This window comes from Monopterus albus, unplaced genomic scaffold (assembly GCF_001952655.1).
Source record: "Monopterus albus unplaced genomic scaffold, M_albus_1.0 scaffold103.1, whole genome shotgun sequence".
Lineage (NCBI taxonomy): Eukaryota > Metazoa > Chordata > Actinopteri > Synbranchiformes > Synbranchidae > Monopterus > Monopterus albus.
The window spans coordinates 1,805,164-1,831,575 of NW_018127983.1; the positions used below are offsets into that span (position 1 = coordinate 1,805,164).

Below are 26,412 nucleotides of genomic sequence, written 5' to 3' on the forward strand. Positions count from 1 at the left end.
ACATATATGCCTTCATCCCTTTTTCATATCTCTTTTGGAAAGTCTGGATGCTGAGCTGCTGCCATTCCATCATTTGGAGCCTACTGTCTTGTTCATTTCTAATGGGGGGCAATAACATTCTGAAAAGGGCTGACTTCCTTTGTTAGCATTTCCTTTAACCAATTAAAGCCTGAGTGGGTAGTAACACAGTCTTTTCCAAAAATGTCTTTGAACAGAAAGTATTTGTTGTAACACCTGTAAATTTTTGCATCAGCTTTCAAGGCTTCATTTACTTCTGCTACTGCAGAAAATTTGTTAGTTAAACTATGAGATCCACATAAAGGCCTGTATTAGCCTTTTGACTTTTATAGTTTAAAGGTATTCCCTGGATTAAAGGGAGAATATCAGTGTTTGCTATGTTTTTCCCATTCCTTTAAAATTTCTTTCTTGCAAATCCCCCAACTATCAGGTTAGAGCACTACATCTCTGGAGAATCACTTTAATTATAAATCTAAAATGTTACCTAGATGGATTTTTTTTGCCACATACACGTTTAGGTTTGCTACAAAATAATGTATGAAAGTATTTACACTTTGCATCAGACATGAAATCGTAGCCCTGCAGCACCTCTGCCCCCTTCCCTGTGTCTTCCGACTCACATGACGTAATCCTATATCACTGCTGTCAGTTCAGCGCATGTACAGGACGCGCATGCGCAGAAGCACCAGTAAAAAAAAAACAAAAAAAAACAACTCACCCTCGAGCGTCACGGCCCTGTGCAGCAGCAGTGCTTTCCAGTCACGAAGAGAGAGAGTGGGGCTGAACGGGAAGCAATACCACCGCCCTTTCCATCCAGCATCTTCGCCAACCAACACTGAAAACGAGTGGGACCACATAAGTACAGTCAGAGTGTCCTCCGGTAACCAGAGGTTCCCTTCTCCTCGTCAGAATGTCCGTGAGCACAGACTTTGGGAACCCTTTAAGAAAATTCAAACTCGTCTTTCTGGGGGAGCAGAGTGGTAAGATGTGTTTTATTCTCCTGAGAAGTGTGTCAGGTGAAGACGTTGCACCTGCTGGCCTGTGAGCAGTTTGTTGAAGAAAGACATTCAGCTAGCTAGGCTGGCGGTTGTGTGTTAGTTTTGAGTTGGAGGGTTTAAAGCGAAGAACAAACAAACAAACAAAATCGTTCACTGGTGAAATGTGTCTTTTCAGTGTGTGGAAGTGAGGGTGGGGAGGGGAGGGCATTATTTTAATCAAATTATCAGCCTGTAAGGTTCCACACAATGGACTGGAGTGTTTGAATGGTGCCCTGCAGTCTGTTAAGTTTCACTGTGAAAATTACTGGGGCGCTATTAAAGCTTCAGGGTTGGCCTCGTAAAGCGCCGGAGCTTTTAGTTTGAAACCTCCCCGACTGCTGATTTATACAGCAGCGGGTCAGGGTGAATGCTCGGTGGACGAGGCTGAATCAGTGCATGCAGGGAGGCGGTGAGCAGCCTCGGGTCTGATGCTGGGGATGAGACAAGTTGGTAAATATTCCTGTGTGGAGACACACCCAGGTTGTCAGTGGCGATGAGATATAGTAAGTTGTGCGTCTGCAGCCGGTTTCCTGTATTGTTCGAGGCTGACCAAGTTTGTGGTTTTGCATGCTGACTTGCTCTGTTAATTCTTGTTTGGGTGTACAGCACGGAACAGAATGCTCATCACTACGACTTGTTGTGGAAACTCGTCTCTGATTTATCTGTGTTTATCTCTGCCTGTACCCCAAGCTTCACTCGCCCACACCCTCAGACAGAAGCTGCTGCTTTTCTGTGCTCCACCAGATTACACTGGGCTGGCTGAGGCACGATTTGCATTTTAAGATTGACTCTGTGTTTTGAACAGGGCAGGTCTGTTTATGGTCTAATTCAGAGGTTTGTAGCAGCCAAATTAACCGTATTACTCATGGTTCAGTCTTATTGATCATCCAGTATAGTGGGGTCATGCAATACATAGCATACTGTTCGATTTACAGCAGTTGGCATCCTTGTTATTGAAACAATTGTAAATCTATGTTGTCTGATAGCTATGCAGTGGAGAACTGGTGTATCATACCTTTATTGAGCTCCTGCATTATGTCCTGCAGGGCTCATTAAGACATGGACTGAAACATTTAGTTGATTAATGTATTGGCTATTTTGATAATCAGTCAGTAAATGTCCTGTTCCAACTTTCCAGTGGGAGGATTTGCTGCTTTTCTCAGTTTTTTTCTCACTGTAAATTGAATAACTAAGTTTTGGACCGTTTTAAAGACCAGAAAAGAAGGCATGGAAATGGGAATTTATATTTCACTATTTTCTGTCATTTAATGGATAAGCAATTAATTGAGTAATCAAACCCTCCCAATAAAGATGTATTGACTAATTGATGAAATGTGTAGTACAAAATGGCAGGAAACTGAAAAGTATCCAGGTCTCTCTGCGTCCAAAGTAAGACCTTCATGTGTTGTATTTTGACTGCCCCACAGGTGGACTACTGAAGGACCTACCTCTGGTCCAGGGGATACAATACATGCTCCTAAAAAGAAATTAAAAACAACAGTAAAGAGTTAACAAAACTAATACAGAGAGATGCAGATGCAAAATGATTACAACGAGATGTAAAATGACCAGAAAGACATGCAACAATAAAATATAGGCACAAAAATCAGCACAGAGATGCAAAATGAGTGAAAGGATGCTCTTTTGCCTGTGGGCCTTCCTTGTAGGTAGGTAGGGGGGGCTCCTACAGGTCTGTGCTCGGGCCCAGTGCCTCATAATTTGTCCATTCAGAAACAAAAGACATTTACAGTGATCTAAAACTGAGATGTAAATTTTAAGTTGAGAAACTGAAAATACATTTAAAAAATTATATTTTTAAACATATTTTCATTTAACAATGAATGCTTCGGATTAGTGATTTCCCCTTCTAAGTGCTTTCATTTCTGAATGAAAGGAAATTAGATACAGTATATACAGAGTTTATACAAACCCAGAAAGTCCTGGTGGTTGGTTTTACTCTTGAGCAGTTTTATAACATTAAGGTGCCACGTAGAAAGTCAGAGGGGATTTGTCTATGCAAACATGATAACAGGGAGCGCACTGTGTTCACCAGACCAAAAAACTGGATGGTTTGACATAAAAAATTATGGTCAAACTGGGGAGAGAAAGAGGCGTCACTTCTTACTGAGTGACAGGGAAAGTATTAAAAAGGATTTCTAGGTTTCTGAATTAAATGGCATGAATGAAATCTCCAGTAGAGCTGAATAAATAGATCTGTTTGTTGTACTATTTTTGAGTGAGTGTGTGTGTGTGCATGCTGTACAAAGCTTTATTGTAGGCTCCTCTAAATTTCAGTGATTTATAATTCAAATACCAAAATTCATCTATGTTCTTTGTTATTTAGATGATTGAACAAACCGATAGTCACATAAATGCAGAGGCTTCAGGTGTATACCTGGGATGCAGAGCAAACAGTCTATGATCTAAAGGTTCTGCTGCAGCTCCTTTTCGTTTCCTCCCTCCATCTTGCTCTGTAGTATGGCTCTCTGCACTTAGAATTTGTCAGCATTCCAGGAAATGTGGAGCGTCTGGTGTTGTTCAATATGTAGAAGAATTGCAGATGTGTGTGACCTCTCTGAACATAAATTGGTTGTAACACAGTATTCCTGAATTATTAATGAAGAATGTTCCTGCTCAGTGAATCATTTCTCATCATAAGCAATGTGGGACACTTAGTAATTAAACTCCATGATGGTGCAACTTTGTTTTGTTTGTTACAGCTTGAACTCAGTGGTTAAAGAGCCCATGGCTACTCATTTAGCTCATTTCCAGCCATTTAATGTTTAATCTTGTACCTGTAGATTAGCTTTGCATGCATCATAACTCCAAATAGTCTGTAATTATTTCAGAATGATTAAACCAGACAGCTTCTTCCTAAAAATGAGAGAATAGTTTGTGAATGCGCACAACTCCTGTTGCCTGTTCTCATGACATGCATTAATCTCAGGCACAGTATTTTTCTCCACATCCTCTGGTCACAGTGCAGCAGGAGGTAAAAGATATGCACAAAACTGGGCACCGTCAATAAATGCTACTTTTACAGTGGGACTGGTGGATGCCAGGCAAGTTCACATGAAAGTACAACTGCCTGGAGATTATAACCATTCAAGGAAATCTTTAAACTATCACATAAGACTTTATTTTGTTAGAAAAAACCTCCAAGCGAGAGTTTGTGACATCTAAGAAGATAATTCACCATCGTAACTTTATAGATAAGTCAGAAAAAAAAGAAAAGCATGCCATGGGCTCTTTAATAACATCTGGACTTAAAGGATAAGGATTCCTTTGTGTGGTGGCAGATAAATCCATGTGTCTGTTTGTCCATCTGTCCTAATAATGCAATAGGACATAACTGCTAAAGTCATAGAAACCTTTAATGCCACACACATTGTAGCATTGTAAGGCAAGTTTATTTATACAAAGGCAGTACACAATTCACAGAAATACTGTAGATAAAACATTAGATTACAACATTAAAAGCAACAATTGCAAGAAAGCAAAAAATAGCAACATGCATACTTGTAGGCAAGCTGTGACGGACTGTGGATGCTCATTATTCTCATTATATTTTGTACCTCTTTACTTCCTGGAAAAAAGTCTTTAGTTTTAAAAAGTAGTTGGGGAAGGTTTAATCTCTAATGGGACACACAGAGTAACTCTTCTGCTCCCACGATGGGTAACACACGATCACAGAATCAAGATTTCCTGTAGTTACTGCTGACATCACCACTACATGGTAATTATGGTAACTGCTGTAAAATTTTATCCACAAAATAATCATTTGACAGAGAACATAATCGCTTGTAGGGATTTAGAAAGAGATGATTGGGTGGCCTCATTTTGCAGCATACTGGGTAAAATGGTCTGTGTTGTTGAACTCCAAGGGTGGTCGCACATTAGGGACCTGGGCCTGGATCTAAGTACACTTGACCCCAAAGTCCGGTTCATTTTGATCAGTGTGAACTCAAGTGTACCGGACTTGGGCAGCGTACCTGAGTCTACTTGAAGAGGTTGTCTCGCGCACGATTCAAGTATACTGACTGAGACCCTTTGGGAGATGTGAACATGACTGTGGTCTAACAAGGAAGGGGGCTACTATGTGACTTCATAACTGTTCAATTCTGTCGGTTTGAACAGTAACAAACATGAGAGGTTGTCTCGCGCACGATTCAAGTGTACCGGAGTACAGGCTGTGGGAGATGTGAACATGACTGTGGTCTAACAAGGAAGGGGGCTACTATGTGACTTCATAACTGTTCAATTCTGTCGGTTTGAACAGTAACAAACATGGCTGTGAAAGGATCTCTCTGGAGTAATGAAGAAGTAAAATGCTTGCTTGAAATTTGGGCTGATGAAAAGAGAGACAGCTGGATACTACACAGAAAAACTGAGATTCATGGAAGTATTCATCAGTATTTACACGTGTGTGAAACAGAAACAAATGTCGCCCACATGATGACGTGAGTAGTTGCTTCATCTTTTGTCTTCTTGGCGGAGTGCAAACCAACTAGCTGGATGCTGCCACTTACTGTATCGGATTGTGTGCACATGCAATGTTAGCAATGTGAAGGGGGGGGGGCAATCATGCCTAATGTGAAAACACCCAAATAAAGCCACTGGAGACTCTGCAGGCCTGTGCTGAGCAGTCCCAGTCAGCCTGGAGCAGTGGATCCTACGGCTGTGTGTGTGTGTGCATGCTGTACAAAGCTTTATTGTAGGCTCCTCTAAATTTCAGTGATTTATAATTCAAATACCAAAATTCATCTATGTTCTTTGTTATTTAGATGATTGAACAAACCGATAGTCACATAAATGCAGAGGCTTCAGGTGTATACCTGGGATGCAGAGCAAACAGTCTATGATCTAAAGGTTCTGCTGCAGCTCCTTTTCGTTTCCTCCCTCCATCTTGCTCTGTAGTATGGCTCTCTGCACTTAGAATTTGTCAGCATTCCAGGAAATGTGGAGCGTCTGGTGTTGTTCAATATGTAGAAGAATTGCAGATGTGTGTGACCTCTCTGAACATAAATTGGTTGTAACACAGTATTCCTGAATTATTAATGAAGAATGTTCCTGCTCAGTGAATCATTTCTCATCATAAGCAATGTGGGACACTTAGTAATTAAACTCCATGATGGTGCAACTTTGTTTTGTTTGTTACAGCTTGAACTCAGTGGTTAAAGAGCCCATGGCTACTCATTTAGCTCATTTCCAGCCATTTAATGTTTAATCTTGTACCTGTAGATTAGCTTTGCATGCATCATAACTCCAAATAGTCTGTAATTATTTCAGAATGATTAAACCAGACAGCTTCTTCCTAAAAATGAGAGAATAGTTTGTGAATGCGCACAACTCCTGTTGCCTGTTCTCATGACATGCATTAATCTCAGGCACAGTATTTTTCTCCACATCCTCTGGTCACAGTGCAGCAGGAGGTAAAAGATATGCACAAAACTGGGCACCGTCAATAAATGCTACTTTTACAGTGGGACTGGTGGATGCCAGGCAAGTTCACATGAAAGTACAACTGCCTGGAGATTATAACCATTCAAGGAAATCTTTAAACTATCACATAAGACTTTATTTTGTTAGAAAAAACCTCCAAGCGAGAGTTTGTGACATCTAAGAAGATAATTCACCATCGTAACTTTATAGATAAGTCAGAAAAAAAAGAAAAGCATGCCATGGGCTCTTTAATAACATCTGGACTTAAAGGATAAGGATTCCTTTGTGTGGTGGCAGATAAATCCATGTGTCTGTTTGTCCATCTGTCCTAATAATGCAATAGGACATAACTGCTAAAGTCATAGAAACCTTTAATGCCACACACATTGTAGCATTGTAAGGCAAGTTTATTTATACAAAGGCAGTACACAATTCACAGAAATACTGTAGATAAAACATTAGATTACAACATTAAAAGCAACAATTGCAAGAAAGCAAAAAATAGCAACATGCATACTTGTAGGCAAGCTGTGACGGACTGTGGATGCTCATTATTCTCATTATATTTTGTACCTCTTTATTTCCTGGAAAAAAGTCTTTAGTTTTAAAAAGTAGTTGGGGAAGGTTTAATCTCTAATGGGACACACAGAGTAACTCTTCTGCTCCCACGATGGGTAACACACGATCACAGAATCAAGATTTCCTGTAGTTACTGCTGACATCACCACTACATGGTAATTATGGTAACTGCTGTAAAATTTTATCCACAAAATAATCATTTGACAGAGAACATAATCGCTTGTAGGGATTTAGAAAGAGATGATTGGGTGGCCTCATTTTGCAGCATACTGGGTAAAATGGTCTGTGTTGTTGAACTCCAAGGGTGGTCGCACATTAGGGACCTGGGCCTGGATCTAAGTACACTTGACCCCAAAGTCCGGTTCATTTTGATCAGTGTGAACTCAAGTGTACCGGACTTGGGCAGCGTACCTGAGTCTACTTGAAGAGGTTGTCTCGCGCACGATTCAAGTGTACCGGAGTACAGGCTGTGGGAGATGTGAACATGACTGTGGTCTAACAAGGAAGGGGGCTACTATGTGACTTCATAACTGTTCAATTCTGTCGGTTTGAACAGTAACAAACATGGCTGTGAAAGGATCTCTCTGGAGTAATGAAGAAGTAAAATGCTTGCTTGAAATTTGGGCTGATGAAAAGAGAGACAGCTGGATACTACACAGAAAAACTGAGATTCATGGAAGTATTCATCAGTATTTACACGTGTGTGAAACAGAAACAAATGTCGCCCACATGATGACGTGAGTAGTTGCTTCATCTTTTGTCTTCTTGGCGGAGTGCAAACCAACTAGCTGGATGCTGCCACTTACTGTATCGGATTGTGTGCACATGCAATGTTAGCAATGTGAAGGGGGGGGGGCAATCATGCCTAATGTGAAAACACCCAAATAAAGCCACTGGAGACTCTGCAGGCCTGTGCTGAGCAGTCCCAGTCAGCCTGGAGCAGTGGATCCTACGGCTGTTATCAGTGAGGGGACTCTATTTGTCAACCAGAGCTTATCTTGACAGTGGCCGCATCAGCCTCCCGTTTGATTGGGTTGTCTCCTTGGTGCTGTGGCTCTCTGACATGTCTGCTGTAGCTGCAGTTGGTGCCCAGGTGGGCGTGAACCCCATCAGCTGTGCCACTGTCATTTATTAATGTACATGACTGGACTCAAGTATGTCAGGATCAGGGACAGCTGTGAAATGGCCACTTGTTCTTTATGGGTTGATAGTTCCTGCGTACAGTGAAGGCCCATAATGGTAGAAGTGTCTGAATAATGTGGCTATAAAGGGAAAGATGGCATGATGTTCTGTTTCTCATAAAAGAATTGTCTAACGTCAGAGAGGTGGGAGCTCCAGATTAAGTGGGTGGAAGCAGGCAGAATGTTAAATGAGCTGTCAGGAAGTCTGTCCTGCTGCATGCTCCTTTGGGTGTTTTCTACACTACTTGTACAAAAGATCTCCTCGGCAAAGCTGAAGGCTTTCAGCAAGCCATTCAGCTGTTTCCAAGTCTATGTGCCCACACTCTTGGTGGCAACAGCATTTTGCTAGTTCCAGCCTCAAAGTAACCAACCAGATCATTGTCAGAACACCTCAGATTACTGCATTTCTGCATTTATTGGGTCATAGATGTTTTGCATTAGGTAGGTTTTCAAAGGAGGAGTACTGCATGACACTTTGTCAAAGCCAATTGTTTGGAGGTAATACCCTGCTGCATGCTTCATTTCACCTCAGACAAACAGATGGGAATACATATGGTTGATGCATCCGCACGGTTGCCATGAGATCTTGCTCACGGGCTCAAAATGCCACCTTCCATCTTTCACTGCACAGAGATTGCCATAGCACTAACAAGCTCTGGCTTCAAAATACTGCTGAATCACCGGACCAGTACGCTTCAAAGTCGTGTTTAGCTGCTCGTCTAATGCATCAGTCACTGTGTCTCCAGGAAACAGCTTTCTGAGCAAATGAAGCTGAGGGTTTTGGCTTGCTCAGGCTGGAAGCGACTGACATGTTTCCTCACTGAGGCTCTGAAACCACACGATAGACACATCAGTAGCATGCAGATTTTTATACAGATAATGTACAACAATAAGCAAGGTGAAGTGCACAAATCCTGATGCCAACAGAAATTCTACAGTCACAGTTCCATGCAGAGAAATGATTTCTCAGTTTTATTGCATATAATACTATATATTATTATCTATGAATATACATGACTGTGGCACAGTATAAGCAAGAACCTGAAACCGACTACTGAAAACTGCTTCAGGGACTCGCTATGGATAATGTGTGCACTCATTTCCTCACAGAAACCAAGACAAATATTCAGTGATGGTGTGAACTAAGAGGAGGCTGGAGATGAAGTGTGTTCAACCCTGCTGTGATTTTAATGTGGGTTGGTTTGTTGTATTTTTTTTGTATCAAGTGTTCCAGCACCTTCAAACTTAGGAAGGTGGCCTATGTGGCATGTCTTTATAACCTAATTATACAGTACATAAAATACTTACATATAGATAATAAAATAATAAGTATTCAAGTGGTTATCTATATTTAGCATTTTTAACATTTTGATATTAAACACAATAGTACTTGTCAGTCTTATAGCAAGAATATGCTTATTTCATAATTTGTTTCATACCTAGCCTTATGTAAAACATCTCCAGCTTGATCAATAACCAGTTCACACTTACAAAGCCCAATAAATTTTTACCTGCACTATTATCTTTACTGCAATGCAGAGTCTATTATAGATAGAATAGTGCTAAGAAAAGCAAAGAAGGCACAAGGTACCTTCATAAAGTCAAATATCAGTTTCACTTCCAGTTCTCACCTGCCACAAAATACTTTTAAATGATAAACTTAGTCTGAACTGACTGCGTGAAAAGGGATTGGCTTATAGATTTCCATTCGACCAACAGTGAGATGTGTATGATCAGCCAGTGTGACATCATGTCACACAATGGGTTTGTGTGTGACAAAGGTATCAAAGAAAGGCACTGAAATAGAAACTGTTTATGATGTTTCCTGCCACAGGACTGCTGAGAATTTAGTACTGATGTACCATAGTACAGTCTGTAATAGTACTGCGTAGACATCTAAGGACATCACAGAGTTACTAGCGTCAAATGAAGACTTAACACAACATTTTTTGTGTGTATGTTTATGCCTGTACTGGCGAGTGACAGTAGAGCCATAACAGGAATTGAGGGGGCAGGGAATGACAAGCAACAAAGGCCCCTGGCTGGGTGTCAGCTGAAGAACAGTTCACCACCATTTGCAAATGTATTCATTTTCTGGTATTTTTTGATAGCTTTAACATCTTAGCCTAGATTAATTCAACATGAAGATACACAACAAAGTGTCATGTTTAGATAGAAATTTAAAAAAAGAAAGTTTAAAGTCCACGTATGAAAGAACATTAGGGCAGTTTAACAGATGCTTGTTTACCCTAGGGCTGTCCCCTGAAAGTTGATGAATCATTAGTCGAGAGACCTGTCAGTTGACTGAGACCCTTCTAATCCAGCCTTTGTTGTTATTCAGTTTCATTTTTTGTCAGCCAGTGTGCATTACAGTAGAAGGTAGCCACAGCCCCTGTTGCTTTGTCTTCTTCTTCTCCTCATTTTGGTGTGCCAAGCAGCAATTTGCTCACTACTTCCCCTTGTGGTCAGGGGGAATACCCACTGCAACAGTGACACTGTACAATGTATGGATATGCTGTATAATGTCCAGTGACACTATTTAGCAAACTGGTGCCCAGAGAAGAAGACAACAAAATCCACTAGGACAAGACACATAAAGGAAAGGTATGTTTATTTATATAGCACATTTTCATATGCAACAACAATTCAAAGCGCTTAACACATAAAGGTGAGATTTGTACTTTATTAGACCCAAATGTTTTCAAACAGTGTGGTCTGCTTTTACAAGAGAAAAGACTAACGGTTGCAATGATATGGCTAGTTTTGCATACAGTGCCTTGCGAAAGTATTCAGCCCCCTTGAACTTTGCGACCTTTTGCCACATTTCAGGCTTCAAACATAAAGATATAAAACTGTAATTTTTTGTGAAGAATCAACAACAAGTGGGACACAATCATGAAGTGGAACGAAATTTATTGGATATTTCAAACTTTTTTAACAAATAAAAAACTGAAAAATTGGGCGTGCAAAATTATTCAGCCCCCTTAAGTTAATACTTGGTAGCGCCACCTTTTGCTGCGATTACAGCTGTAAATCGCTTGGGGTATGTCTCTATCAGTTTTGCACATCGAGAGACTGAAATTTTTGCCCATGCCTCCTTGCAAAACAGCTCGAGCTCAGTGAGGTTGGATGAAGAGCCACTGCAAATCTACCAAGACCTGGCCGTCCCTCTAAACTTTCAGCTCATACAAGGAGAAGACTGATCAGAGATGCAGCCAAGAGGCCCATGATCACTCTGGATGAACTGCAGAGATCTACAGCTGAGGTGGGAGACTCTGTCCATAGGACAACAATCAGTCGTATACTGCACAAATCTGGCCTTTATGGAAGAGTGGCAAGAAGAAAGCCATTTCTTAAAGATATCCATAAAAAGTGTTGTTTAAAGTTTGCCACAAGCCACCTGGGAGACACACCAAACATGTGGAAGAAGGTGCTCTGGTCAGATGAAACCAAAATCGAACTTTTTGGCAACAATGCAAAACGTTATGTTTGGCGTAAAAGCAACACAGCTCATCACCCTGAACACACCATCCCCATTGTCAAACATGGTGGTGGCAGCATCCTGGTTTGGGCCTGCTTTTCTTCAGCAGGGACAGGGAAGATGGTTAAAATTGATGGGAAGATGGATGGAGCCAAATACAGGACCATTCTGGAAGGAAACCTGATGGAGTCTGCAAAAGACCTGAGACTGGGATGGAGATTTGTCTTCCAACAAGACAATGATTCAAAACATAAAGCAAAATCTACAATGGAATGGTTCACAAATAAACATATCCAGGTGTTAGAATGGCCAAGTCAAAGTCCAGACCTGAATCCAATCGAGAATCTGTGGAAAGAACTGAAAACTGCTGTTCACAAATGCTCTCCATCCAACCTCACTGAGCTCGAGCTGTTTTGCAAGGAGGCATGGGCAAAAATTTCAGTCTCTCGATGTGCAAAACTGATAGAGACATACCCCAAGTGACTTACAGCTGTAATCGCAGCAAAAGGTGGCGCTACCAAGTATTAACTTAAGGGGGCTGAATAATTTTGCACGGCCAATTTTTCAGTTTTTTATTTGTTAAAAAAGTTTGAAATATCCAATAAATTTCGTTCCACTTCATGATTGTGTCCCACTTGTTGTTGATTCTTCACAAAAAATTACAGTTTTATATCTTTATGTTTGAAGCCTGAAATGTGGCAAAAGGTCGCAAAGTTCAAGGGGGCCGAATACTTTCGCAAGGCACTGTATGTGCGCCCGAGTTGTTCGCCCATCTCCATTAAAGTGTAACACACAGCCATTTATCATGTGTTTCTGTGACATGCATTTATTCAAACAGGATTAGGAAGCTAACAAAAAGTGCTGGGGAAACATTTCAATGAAGAATTATAAATAAGAGGAATCATAAATGTATATTTAGCAGCGCAAGCTGGCACACACCAAACTCTAAGTAACAACGTGCTGTGGTTAACTGATGAGAGAAGCTCAAAGTTGGTAAACTATGCTATAATCATGTTTCAGAAGAAAAAACTGCCTATAAGAAAATTATTTCAACAGAAATGCAAAAGTACTACCTGCCTCATTATTCTGACAAATCCATATGGCAACCTGACATCATATACCGTCAATTTAAATAGGTTGCAGTTGAAATCTTGCAAACCTATGCAGCTGTCTTGCCCCTCTTTTGCATTTGATTACTGAAGTTAATGTGGTCAAAATCATCATTTTCTGACCGCCTAGGATATGTGTGTGTGTGTGTGTGTGTGTGTGTGTATAAAATATTCTTTAAAAAAGAAGAAATAGTCGCACTGAACATCCTACTGACAGTCAACTGACAAAATTCTTAGTCCAGCCTACATTCCCTGAACTGCAGCTCTGTTCGCTGTAACACATGATCATCTAGCTGCATCTTAAGATAACTGGCCATCCTCTTTAATGTCACATCTCATTGTATCTTCCCAGCAAATGTTCCTCTCCTCTGATGGATTGGGGGAAACAACTCCCTTGCTATTGATTGACTCAGCTGCCCATTAGTGGGGGTAATTGATCAAAAGGTGTCAATCCCAGCAGCGTGCCAGCCATCTGGTCATTTATATACTAAACATAAGTGCCTCATATCTTTTTTTATTAACTTCCAACCCTGGATCTAGTCTTGTTTAGATAAGACTAGAACTAGAATCTCAATCTGCTCAGGTGCATGTTTCTGCTGTGACACATTTCACAGTGGACATACTGTAAATCCCCCAAAGGCTTTGAAAGATTGAGGAGCCCAACATTGATAACAGTATGTTTTTTCTTGTTTTTGGAAAAAAAAAAAAAAAAAAAACTAACTTTTTCTGCCATTTAAGAGGTGCTTTCAGTCCTGCCAGAGCTGGTCGGCAGCCAAGGAATACCAAGCAGCATGGCTGTAGCTCTATACATATGCTGCACAGTTGAGTGGGCGTGTTCCCAAAGGTCCATGGGAAAGCACAGCCTCCCTTATACACTCTGCCCAGAATAAAACAGATTTGCAAATCTGTCTGCTGCCCATGCAGAAATGTAGAGAAATGGTCTGATTCAGTTCCGCCCACCTGTGTGTTACTGAAAAGAGTTTGGAAGCAATAGCTGATGAGAAAGAGCAGGAATAATATGTCAAGGTTGGGTGCTGGTTTTGTTACAAATGTAACTCCATCCCCTTTTACAAAGATTCAGGAACTTTTAAAGTGTCTCGCATCATTCAGCTGCAGAAACTGTTTGCAAATCTTTCTCACAAAATTGTGCATTTTAGAAATTGTCTGGGCTCCTGCTTAATGTGAAATCTTTCGAAGGAAAGAGACAGAGAATCCCATTTAAGCAATCCCATTTGCTGAAACTGAACGGCTCTGCGGATAAAGTCCCTGCTGTGGAGGAAGGTTTACCCAGCATGGGATGTGACACTTCACTGAATACAGCAGGTCTCTTTCAGTATTTACCCTTTCTCCAGCTCCCAACATGAGCCCTCATTATGGGGCCGCTTTAGCCTGAATGCAGCCAGTCGGTGCCTTCACACCTGCTTTACAATTGTTCTGTGGAGTTTTATTTATTAATGAGTATTGTCAGTTTTAAAAAATCTTTAATCAGCACTGTTTAATACAGTAGATTTGACTGTGTGATTATACTGTATTGCCTCACTAAGATGCCAGTGTGAGCATTGTGCTGAAGGTCCTGTGGGGATTTATGGAGTGGAGGCAAGCTGAACATTCATCACTCCAGTTTAACATAGTAGGAAGTGTTTTATCTAATTCAACGGACAAAGAAGTAAATCAAGGGCAGACGTCTTGCAGAGAGACAGGTGGCACACATGCTGTGGAGCCACAGCAGTGTAGGACCATTTGAATGCATCTAATGTTTACTCAAGATGTGAACATATTCAGGGATTGCTGTTCATAGAAGCATTACATAAAGTGTTCAGTCGAATGCAGAGTATGTCTGTCTCTCTGCAGCCCTTTTACAGTGTCCTCGTCCTGTCTGCATCCTTTGATCCTTTTTTAAAGGCTGATGAAAACTTTGTCCCACACATTCTTGTAGCTATGGGAGAGTTTAGCCTTGGACCAAAGTCAAGCCTTGATCATAGAAAACAATGTTCACAATGCTTGTTTTGTGTCTGCTGTGGAACAGAGATCGAAAAGTAAATGAGTTGGAATTTCTTAGTATAGATCAGCCTTGAGTCAGCATTTCTTTACTGGGCACATCATGGCTGTCCTGTCCGAATAGCAAAACTGTATTTTGCTAGAGATTTCTGGCTCCATGCCAACACCCAACTGGGATGCAGCTTTTCTGCAGAACTAGATTAGGTTCCACTACATCGTAAAGTCCCTGCCCGTCGGCATTTTGTGTTTCTCAACCAGTTATTATTAAAAACACTGGACTGTTGTACCCATGAATAGACACAGCAGTCAACAAATACATATACTCCTAAGATAAACCGTGTATTTGATGTGGCCATTTTAAATGCATCCAGATGGAACGTGTGTTGTTTAAACAGAAGATTAAAAGGCTTCCTGTGCTACACAAGAACTCATTTTACCCATTAACTAGCAGAGACTAATGTGCATTTAAACCCGCTTGATTTACAAATCCATTAAGCAGAAACGATTCAGAGGGTGAAGAGGTGCCATTGCATCATCATTATCACACTAAATGATAAAAATTGAATCTAACTTTATTGTTACCACTTCTGCACTTTGGTCATTATTAGCCCAACATACTCCCCTGCTGTTTCTTGTTATTCATTTAACAGCAGAGGCTACTACACCTTGTGGACACCTGGATAATGAAATTTCAGTTAATTAACAGTAGACAAAGGGTGTAAATCCTTAGAGGCAGTTCAACTCATCACAGTCCAGGCTGTACAGTGTTTGTCCAGAAATCTTGTAATAAGATGAGAGCTCACTGTCATTTCCTCCTGTGTTAGCTGCACAGTGTTCAGTCCAAAGACTGTTCGCTCCCCCACAGGGCTACAAGGTTAGTTTGTTAATCATTTTGAATATCCTTTTGGTGAACGCATTGTTACAGTATTACATAAACTTCATTTCTTAGCAGAATGGACCTAATGATTTGGTGTACCAAATACATATACATTATTTAGTTCTCTGGGTCCCTAGTGTCGCTCCTGGAGGTCTCAATTAGAAAGGCAAGGTTTGGTCCATATTGAGGAATTCTATATGTGTCAAGACGTGTTAAAGTAAGAGCTGCTGTTGAAAACTCGAAGGGCAAAGGCCTGGCCTCAGTCTACTACTGGTGTTACACTGTTTTCTGTGACCCACGAGAGTCTGACTTGTAGCAGTTGTTAGGGTGATTTTTATTTTACACATTTATGAATGGTTTTACTCTATAGCACACATAAGTTTACGTACTTATATGTGGAGAGTTAAGTCTAAACCACGGCTTCTCCCCAGCAGTTTTTGACCAATTAGATAGTAGCTTTTCATACAAATATTGTATACCGATAAGCTGAGGACAGTCTTTTCTGTTTATCCTAAACAGTGAAGATCCATATGCACATGTTAGTTTTGATACGTTAATGCATAATAAATTTCACACTGTGAAATATCCTTTTATTAGTCTTCTCTTTTCAAAATAAAAGAACACGCCTCACACAGTGAAACAATTTGCGTTCAGGTAACATTCAGTGAATTGCGCCTGCAAAACATCACAGATTTATTTAATTGATATTCACTGAATGGTAAAGTAGACTTAATATTTTTATTGTTGCTTTTACTTTGTTCAGTCTCTGCAGCTTCAGCATAGCCCCCCTGTGAGGAGCTGTGTTTTGCTGCAGCAAAAGGAAAACTGGCTGAGGACAGGGTTAATGAATGTCACAGAGCAGTGATAAAATGTCTGGAGAAGGCACCTACGCACAGCAAAATGTACCTGGGTTAGGTTGGATAGTTTGTACATTTGTATGACTGTCACTCTTGTCTGGTAATTGCTCCCTATATCACAGTTAAAATGACTAATGTACAAATAATGTGACTCAAAATAGCTAGATTTTTAAACATCAAGTTCCACCTTTTGTTATACAAAACTGTTGAAATTGCATTTATTACGGTGCTGAGTGAGATCTTTTTGCTTAACCACAGATATGCTAAAATGCTATCAGATCCCATGTCTTTGATAAACAATATTGTATACACACTTAATATCTACTTTGCATTTGCTGTGTTACAAAGCACCTCTGCTCTTGTTCCCTGAGGGCAGGGGTGATGAGTGGTTTGTCCAAAATGTTCAGCAGTGTATACTGGGCAATCTGAACAGTGTTTTTTTTTTTTTGTTGTTGTTGGTTTTTTTTTTGCTTCAGTTATGAGATTTACACATGTATTTGGGATCTACTTCATAAATTTGCTTTGTTAACCGTCCAGCTGCTAATATGAGCTGAATGTAGAATGTACTGTGGGTTTTATCAGCTGTATTCAACATCAAAAACACAAGTTTAGCTGATAATATTAGACATAGTACAGTACATAGTATATTTGGTAAACTAGAAATGAAAGCAGTCCTGTTCTTCTGAAAGATGCTGTTTTCATTTCTTTAGCCTCTAGCTGCCCTCTGTGTTGTGAGAATGGAATCAAATTTAAACATTAAAACGTCAAGGTGGTCTCTCTCAAGCCCTCTGGCGTCAAACAGCAGACATATGACTTCTATCTCTTTTCCCAAGGCAATCACACACACTACAGTAGTCATATATTTCAAAACTGGTGTCACACCTTGGTGGATATGCCTTTGGGCTCTTAGTGTGCACATATTTGTATTTGTGTGTGTATTTGTGTGTTGCTATTGCTTTTAGTAACATCAAATGCCTCATTAGACTGTGCAGGGGCTGAAATGGCTCCCTGAGTGCTTTGCATGTGCACAGGAGACTCAGCCTTTGAGTTGGAAAGCAGGTCCATCCATTATTCAAAGGTATTTGTAAATGGATGTGTTCTGCTAAGAGTTCATAATGCACTTTCTTTACAGGTGCAGTCCATGTGACAGATATTGTAAAAACAGTCAGTGTGGTGCAGATTTCCAGACCCCTGATGTGGATGAAGTCAGATTTGTAAGATTCAGATCAGTCACTGATAATAACAGTCTTGCAGCCCAGTTATAAAAAAATAAAGAAGAGCTGCAAGAATGACTATACAGTATGTAGGTAAATATTGATTATGTGATTTTAAGGTGAGACAGATGTTTAGGCTAAAAGAGTTACATTTGGTTAACAAATAAATATGTTTTAACAGTCTTCTTTCAGCTGTTCCCGTTAGGGGTCGCCACAGTGAATCATCTGTTTCCACCTAACTTTATCCTCGGCATCCTCCACTCACTCTAATTAACTTCATGTCCTCTTTTAGCACATCCATATATCTCCTCTTTGGCCTTCCTCTTGACCTCTTGCCTGGCAGCTCCATCTCCAATATCCTTCTACCAATATAACCACTATTCCTCCTCTGCACATGTCCAACCCATCTCAATCTGGCCTCTCTGACCTTGTCCCCAAAACAGCCGACCTGAGCTGTCCCTCTGATGTGCTCATTCCTAATCCTGTCCATCCTGGTCCCTCCTAAAGAGAACCTCAACATCCTCATCTCTGCTACCTCCATCTCTGCCTCTTGTCTTTTCCTCACTGCTACAGTCTCTAACCCATACAGCATAGCTGGTCTCACTACTGTCTTGTACACCTTTCCTTTGATTCTTGCTGCCACTCTTCTGGCACACAACACTCCTGACACCTTTCTCCACCCACTCCAACCTGCCTACACTTGCCTCTTCACCTCTTTCCCACACTCCCCATCACACTGGACTGTTGACCCCAAATACTTAAACTCCTGCACCTTCTTGACCTCAGCCCCCTGTAACCTCACTGTTCCACTTCCCTCCCTCTCATTCATACATATGTATTCTGTCTTACTACGACTGACTTTCATTCCTCTTCTTTCCAGAACAGACCTCCACCTTTCCAGGTGTTCCTCCACCTGCTCTCTGCTCTCACTAGGGTAGGGGTAGGGTAGGTAGAAATTTACTGATCCCACAGTGGGGAAATTCCAGTGTTCCAGCAGCAGTAAGGGACAAAAACAACAGGGAGCAAGCAACAAGACACCATAAGAACAGATACCACACACCAATCTTGATAGACAAGTTCAGAAAGCATGGAGAGAAAAAACACAAAAGAGGACAGTGCTACTAGAACTCGCTGCCACTACGTGCGGCGCATCTTAAAAAACAAATTGAGAACACTAAAAAAACAAGACAGTACAAGCATTTCAAAACAGCAAACACCACAAGGATCTCTTAAAAACAAATCAAAAATCTTAAAAAAACAATTTGTGAATACCCAAAAAACAAGAAAGTCATAGAGAGTCAGGAACAGATATCGCTCTCACTCAAATCACAGACAGGGCAGACTGTGGTCAGAGGGGGAGGGGCGGAAGTGTCAGCATTCGTAGCATTAGCATACGGCATGGTCCAGAGTTTTTTTGTTCTTTGTGTAGGAGGGTGGCAGAGAGGGGGAGGGAGGCATGGCATGGTCGAAGTCCCCGAGATAAGGATTAGGGCCTGCGGGTGCTGTGTCCGCCGAGACCTTGTGCGCCTGCACGCAGCAGCAGAGCCAGCCTGGGGATCAGTAGATAACCGTCACCAGGGACCACAGATCCTGGAGTCCCGGTGAAGCGCGTGCAAGACCTCTTGTACCCCAGCGCCTCACTCCAGCTCCTCTCCCAGCGCTTTGCTCAAGTTCTGCAGACTCGCCCCTCTCCTCGCATCCTCGTGGGAATCCCTGGCAACTCACAACAAGGAAGCCGACTGTTGGCAAGCAGAGCAAACAGTTGGGGCCGCGACACAAGGATCCCCCCGAGGCAGACTCGAAAGCTCATAAAAAAGTACAAAACTCAATGCAAACGCAATAAAAGTTGTATCCCTGGTAGCCCAACTCCACAAGGGTTTACGGAAACGAGACATAGCAAAAAAAGCAAACACAAAAGCCCAAGGAAACACGAAAATAAACACAAAAGAGGCAGAGCTGTTGCAGCTCGCTGCCGCTCCGCACGGTGTGGAACCGGAAGCGATACAGATCACAATGTCATGCTTAGTGCACATTAATGGATTATTTAGTGAGATGATTAAAGTTAGGGTCACAGTGTCACTATATGTGAAATATACCTGTACACCTAAAGTTTCATTTCAGGAAGATATTTCAGTGCTCTTAAGATGACAGTTCTTGTTTATGTGTTAATGTGTGTTTAATTTCTTAACTTAGACTGAAGAACATTCATTTGGAGGCCATCTGCTGTTTGGCATTCTCCTACCAGCTTCTGTAGCCAGCTGCTGCGACTATGAATAAGCAAGTACGCATATGCAAGAGTCAGTGTATTGGCTACTGCTCTGTATCTTCTCCACATCTCTGCTCTCCTTCCTCAGCAAGGACAGTCATAAATAACCACTTATTTCTTCTTAGTTCCTTCATTTATTGATAAATATTAGATACCCACCTCTCTCCAGTGTGCTGAGCTCTCATCCTAGTGTCATGCAAAGGCAAGGCATGACATGCACTGTTTTATTTTTATTCATCTCCTTGTGAGTGGGAGCTGAGCTCATGTAGAAAGCACTGCCATGCTCTGATTGGCTGCTAAGTTCTCAAGGGATGTAATGCCTGCCGCCAAGTTACCAAGAGTGACTTTACCTGGCTGCTTGGCACACAGCTCCAAGGCTGGATGAACAACAAGTTTATTATTCAGCTATGTAAAGCTAAACAAGAAGTGGTTGTTGTAAGTTTATTATACAGTGAGGAACAGAAGTATTTGAACACCCTGCGATTTTGCAAGTTCTCCCACTTAGAAATCATGGAGGGGTCTGAAATTCACATTGTAGGTGCATTCCCACTCTGAGAGACAGAATGAAAAAAAAATTCAGGAAATCACATTGTATGATTTTTAAAGAATTTATTTGTCTTGCACTGCTGAACATAAGTATTTGAACACCTGAGAAAATCAGTGTTAATATTTGGTACAGAAACCTTTGTTTGCAATTACAGAGGTCAAACGTTTCCTGTAGTTCTTGACCAGGTTTGCACACACTGCAACAGGGATTTTGGCCCACTCCTCCACACAGATCTCCTCTAGATCTGTCAGGTTTCGGGGCTGTCGCTGAGCAACGCAGAGTTTAAGCTTCAAATACTTCTGTTCCTCAATGTACCATGTGTGTGTGGGCTTTGTCTTGTTCATGGATTAATAGCCATTATTTGTATATATTCAGTTGTATGCAGAACATTTGTACACCCCAGGGAAAATTGCATATTTCGTAGATTTTTTTTTTCTACAAAGCATCATAAAGCTGTAACAACATCTGTGTCCAGCTTCCGCCATTGTTCAGAATGTGATCATAAAGTGGTAGTTAAGGGCAGCTGTGGATGTCTTGATTTGGAAGAGTAAAAAAATGACATTTTAAAACTGCTGGGTAGAAAGGTAAAGCAAAAGCCCCATATGACTGCAAAGGAGCTGCAGGAAGGTTTTGCTGACACAGGAGTGGTACCTGTAGTGCATCGTTCCCCTGTGCATTGTTGATGCACAAACAGGGTCTACATGGAGATGTTATCGGAAGGAAGTCTCACAAGTGACCTTATCACAAAGTCAACAACTGAAGTGTGAAAAGCAGCATCCGAATAAGCCAGAGTAATTTTGGAAATAAGTGCTGTGGACAGATGGAAGTTAACATTGAGCTCTTTGACCACAATCACCAGAGGTATATTTGGAGAAAAAAAGAGCAGCATTTGATGAGAACACATAGCCAACTATTAAGCAGGGGGGTGGAAATATTCTACTTTGAGGCTGTGTTGGCAGCAAGTGGTACAGGAAACATTGCATGGAAAGAGGGAAGAATGGATTCCACTTAGTATTAGTAAATTCTGGATGGAATGAGCCAATACATAGAGACTGTCTTCTACAAAAAGACTGTTATCCAAAGCAAAACCTCAAAGCCTGTAGGTAGATCCTAAACATAGTGTGTGCAAAATAGCCTAAAATATTAGCAAAATTTGTGATCTGTAAGGAAGAGTTGGTGACATTTCCTAAATCAAGAATAGAAAGAGATTTAGCTAGCTACAAGTGTGTGTGTGTGTGTGTGTGTTTATTTATTTATTTATTTTTTATTAAACTTACCATTAAGTCCCTCCAAGTAGTGGAAACATCAGTCCCTTTCAAGTAGCTCCAAGGTCGGTAAATCCAACTAGTGGTCGCAGGGTCTTCCCCCACATGACCACATCCAGTCCCAATGTAGTGAAATTTATTCCAACAGGTAGCGTAGTTCAAACGATAACATCATGGATCATTAATCTGCTCCTTAACCAGCAACACATCACATTCTGCAGACACACTGGCCTCAAGCAGTCAAAACAAACAGGTACTTGCTCTGGTGGGAATCCAGTGTTGATGAGCTGATCATTCACCGCCAGAGGGCTCCACTGGCTGGCTACTTGTAGGTTAGACCCGGTCAGGTAAAACAGCGAGTCCCTGTACAGGAACATTTCTGGACATGCATTAACCTCAGGCCCTGTATTTTTCTTCACATCCTCTGGTTACAGTGCAGCAGGAGGAGATAAAATATATCCACAAAACCGCACGGTTGAAAAATTCTGCTTTTACATTGGAACCGGTGGATGTCACTGGTGGGAATCCAGTGTTGATGAGCTGATCATTCACCGCCAGAGGGCTCCACTGGCTGGCTACTTGTAGGTTAGACCCGGTCAGGTAAAACAGCGAGTCCCTGTACAGGAACATTTCTGGACATGCATTAACCTCAGGCCCTGTATTTTTCTTCACATCCTCTGGTTACAGTGCAGCAGGAGGAGATAAAATATATCCACAAAACCGCACGGTTGAAAAATTCTGCTTTTACATTGGAACCGGTGGATGTCAGGCAAGCTCACATGAACAAGCACAGCCTGGAGATTATGACCATTCAAGGAAATCCTTAAACTATCACGTAATATTTTATTTTGTTAGAAAAAAAGCCTCATGAGCGAGAGTTTGCAAGACTTGTATAAACCAAGTTGCTTCTGTATAGAAGTACTAGAATACATGTACACCTCATTTTTGAGCTTTGGTTCATGTCTAAGATGAGAATTCACTGTTGTAGATAAGTCAGAAAACAAGGAAACGCATGCCATGGGCCCTTTAAGTTATGAGTACTTCATTTACAGCCATAAGAGTTTTGAAAGTTCTTGCTAATAGAAAAGTGTAAATATTTGAATTGGAATGGAACTTTCTTTAAATTTTTCTTGGGAAAAGTTGTTTTAATTTACAGAGAATTTCAGTGTCGGCTGTAAAACACGTGCAAGCATATGCACTTTATAAAGGTCATGACATCATTAAAAGGCTTTGTTTTTCTTATTATAAAGGACACTCATTTCAGTCACATAAATTCAGTCCAATTATCTACTGTCATCATATCTTGTAGGGATTTATGGATTTCACTTAAATGTATTTGCTACACAGTTTTGGTTTTTTTGGTCCCTAATCGTTTAGGTGTGCAGATGAGAAAATCCTAACTAACTCATTTCATGGTTGCACAGTTCGCAAATGGCAAGAGTAGGCAGAACCTAATATGAAACCCAACTACGTAGAGACTTTAACCTGCCGTAAAATTGCATTTTGAGTCCTAAAGCAGTGCCTTAATGAGGTGTCAGCCAAGTCCTGGTGGTGAAACTGGTGGTTGGTGCAGTAGCAGGTACTTAGTTCTCTGCCTTAATTGTCTCTCATGTTGCTCACTCCAGGTCTTTGAAACATCACACCAAATAGAGACTTCATTAAAACTAAGGCTGTAATTGGAAATGCAGGAGGCAGAAATCCCTTATCTATGTTACTATTTATTAAGCTGTCTATAAGGTGGCTACATATTTGAGAGTAGTCAGTGTGGTTGTATATGATTAACAGGAATAGTGTGATTGGTTGTTACATGTTGAATTCCTGCACTGTGTGGAGACATCTGAATAATATAAGCTGTTTTCTGTGAGCAGTTTAAGAACATAGTATAGTAAGCCACTAAATAAGGTAATTAAAGGACAATGTTTTTCTAGGACTCTGCTTATTTTACACATGATAGTCAGTTTACTGTTCATGGAGAGCATGCTACTTCTCAGCCTATTCAACAGTCGTATAGTATGATGTCTTCTGTATCTCTGGAGGAAATCGAGAAAATAACGCTCATGACGTCGTGAGAATCTGTGTCGTGTTGTGTTGTGAGCTAATTGTTAGCTTACTAGCTTGCCTGACTGTGCTGGTGCTAGTTGGTCCTAATTATTTTTATAGCAATTTTCATACTGGTTCATGCAATTTAAAGTGCTTTACAGATGACTGACAATGTAAACATTGCTCCCAGAGCTCAGTGTGTACATTATTTCAATCACTATATAGCTGTTGAAGCGGGCAGTCTCTAGGCTAACAGTCTTTGTAACAATTAGCTTAGCTTGGTCATTAATGAGTCAAAAGATGTACAGTATTGTACCATTTACTCCTGTCTCACAGCTGTCTGCAAATCATTGCTCTTTTGCAGAACAGTTTTTACTCCAGAGGAGGTGAAATAAAAGGTGACTGTGCAAATCATCTAATAAACTAAGATGGCTTCCTCTACGGCTTTCCATCCTCTCAGAGATCAGCACTGTCAACACCACTTGTTATTGGTCAGCAGTGCAAATTGGCAAAGTCCACCAAAGTTGAACTGTACACAGATCACATGCAATGACTTGATGAGATATTCTGATTGCAATGAAGCCACTGGAATTAAATATTTTTGCTAAAAAATTGTTCCATTTTGAACCCTGGTGTGTCCAGGCCTTAAGGATTCAGACTTCAAGTATCTGACAGAAAATCTGTGATATAAACTGGGAGGGTATTTGAAGTATGAGGGGATTTAACAGGCAGGGATGGCCTAATGAAAGCTGCTAGTGAGTTGCATGATGGGAATTGTAGGATCTGGAGTTTTTAGAACTGTACTAGGACCAATACTAGAGATTAAACAGGATTTCTAAGCCTTTGTTGCATTAATTTTTACCATTTTTTTTAAGTCTCTTTCTTTAATCTCCCCCAACTCTATGAAAGTGCAACACAAAATCACTGGATTAAACCTTTAAACATGCTGAAGATGATCTATCCTGTGTCAGTCAGCAAAATAACAACATGAACTAGTTTCAAAGCAGCCACAACATAAACAGGATAAGTCACAGAAATCTTGGAGATGTCTGCTCACATTAGACAGTCCCATCAGATGGTGATCTCTATTTCTGTACCACCATATGAGCTCCGTGTTACTGCATGTCTAAATGGAATGATGTCTCCATGTTCACACAGTGCTGCACAACAATGTTAAAAATTGAAATGCCTTATCTAACCTCATAAATTAATTGTCTCTACTCCCACTGCAGCTAACAGACGAACAACTCCTCTAAAATTACCATTTGAGTAAAGCCATTTGTGTATGTAATCAACCCAAAAAAAAAATAAAATTAAACAAAAAATTTGCAGCTGGTACAAAACAGTTACTGAAGGCTTGCAGTGACAGCAAGTAAAATTTAAAACTTATGTTGTTTTTAAAGGTATTGCTAAATCAAAAAAAATCACAACAATCAGTACAGCATCCCATCCCTTCCGGTTCATCTACCAATTAACCTAACACAAGAGGGATATATTAGCAAATAAATTTTGAGGTCTACCTTTGAGTCCAGTAGCAGATCATGAGTAGAATGAGCTGTTCTTTAAATAAGCCCACGGGCTTTTTATTAAGGTGGTTTGGGTGAATTACACTGCTGTCAGGGGTCATGTTGTGAATAGCGAACAGCTTTCTCTTGTTAGTAATAGGGCTGTGACGATACATGATATTGGGCTCACGAGAACAAGACAAGAAGATACAGTCAGGGAAAAAATTATTTGAACCCCAGCTGATTTTGTAAGTTTGCCCACTAAGTGAGAGACACAACAATAACAAAAAAAAATCCAGAAAAATGCATTACAAAAAAGTTATACATTAATTTGCATTTTCTTGAATGAAATAAGTATTTGATCCCCTATCAGTCAGCAAGATCTCTGGTTGTATTTTATACAGGTAATGAGCTGGCATTGGGAGCCCTCTCAACTCGTTACCTGTATAAGAGACCTGTCCACAGAAGCAATCAATCAATCCAGATTCCAAACTCTTCACCATGGCCAAGACCAAAGAGCTTTCCAAGGATGTCAGGGACAAGATTGTGGACCTACACAAGGCTGGAATGGGCTACAAGACCATCGCCAAGCAGCTGGGTGAGAAGGTGACAACAGTTGGTGCGATTATTCGCAAATGGAAGAAACATAAATTAACTGCCAATCTCCCTCGGTCTGGAGCTCCATGCAAGATCTCACCTCGTGCAGTTTCAATGATAATGAGAACGGTGAGGAATCAGCCCAGAACTACTCGGGAGGAACTTGTCAATGATCTCAAGGCAGCTGGGACCATAGTCACCAAAGAAACAGTTGGTAACACACTACGCCGTGAAGGACTGAAACCCTGCTGTGCCCGCAAGGTCCCCCTGCTCAAGAAAGCACATCTACAGGCCCGTTTGAAGTTTGCCACTGAACATCTGACTGATTCAGAGGAAGACTAGGTGAAAGTGTTGTGGTCAGATGAGACCAAAATCAAGCTCTTTGGCATCAACTCAACT

At 40.9% G+C, this 26,412-nt stretch overlaps 1 protein-coding gene across 2 annotated transcripts in view; it reads left to right on the plus strand.

Annotated features, from left to right (window-relative positions):
* Nucleotides 1–718: 718 nt before the first annotated feature.
* Nucleotides 719–26,412, plus strand: part of rab6ba (RAB6B, member RAS oncogene family a) — a 59,605-nt gene continuing 33,911 nt past the window's right edge. Inside the window, exon 1 of one of the 2 annotated variants that reach the window (XM_020609995.1) lies at nucleotides 719–998. In XM_020609995.1, coding sequence (XP_020465651.1) covers nucleotides 929–998 — 70 coding nt within the window. In that variant the 5' untranslated portion in view covers nucleotides 719–928. The remainder of the gene's footprint in view (nucleotides 999–26,412) is intronic. The other variant, XM_020609996.1, reaches the window with a different exon arrangement.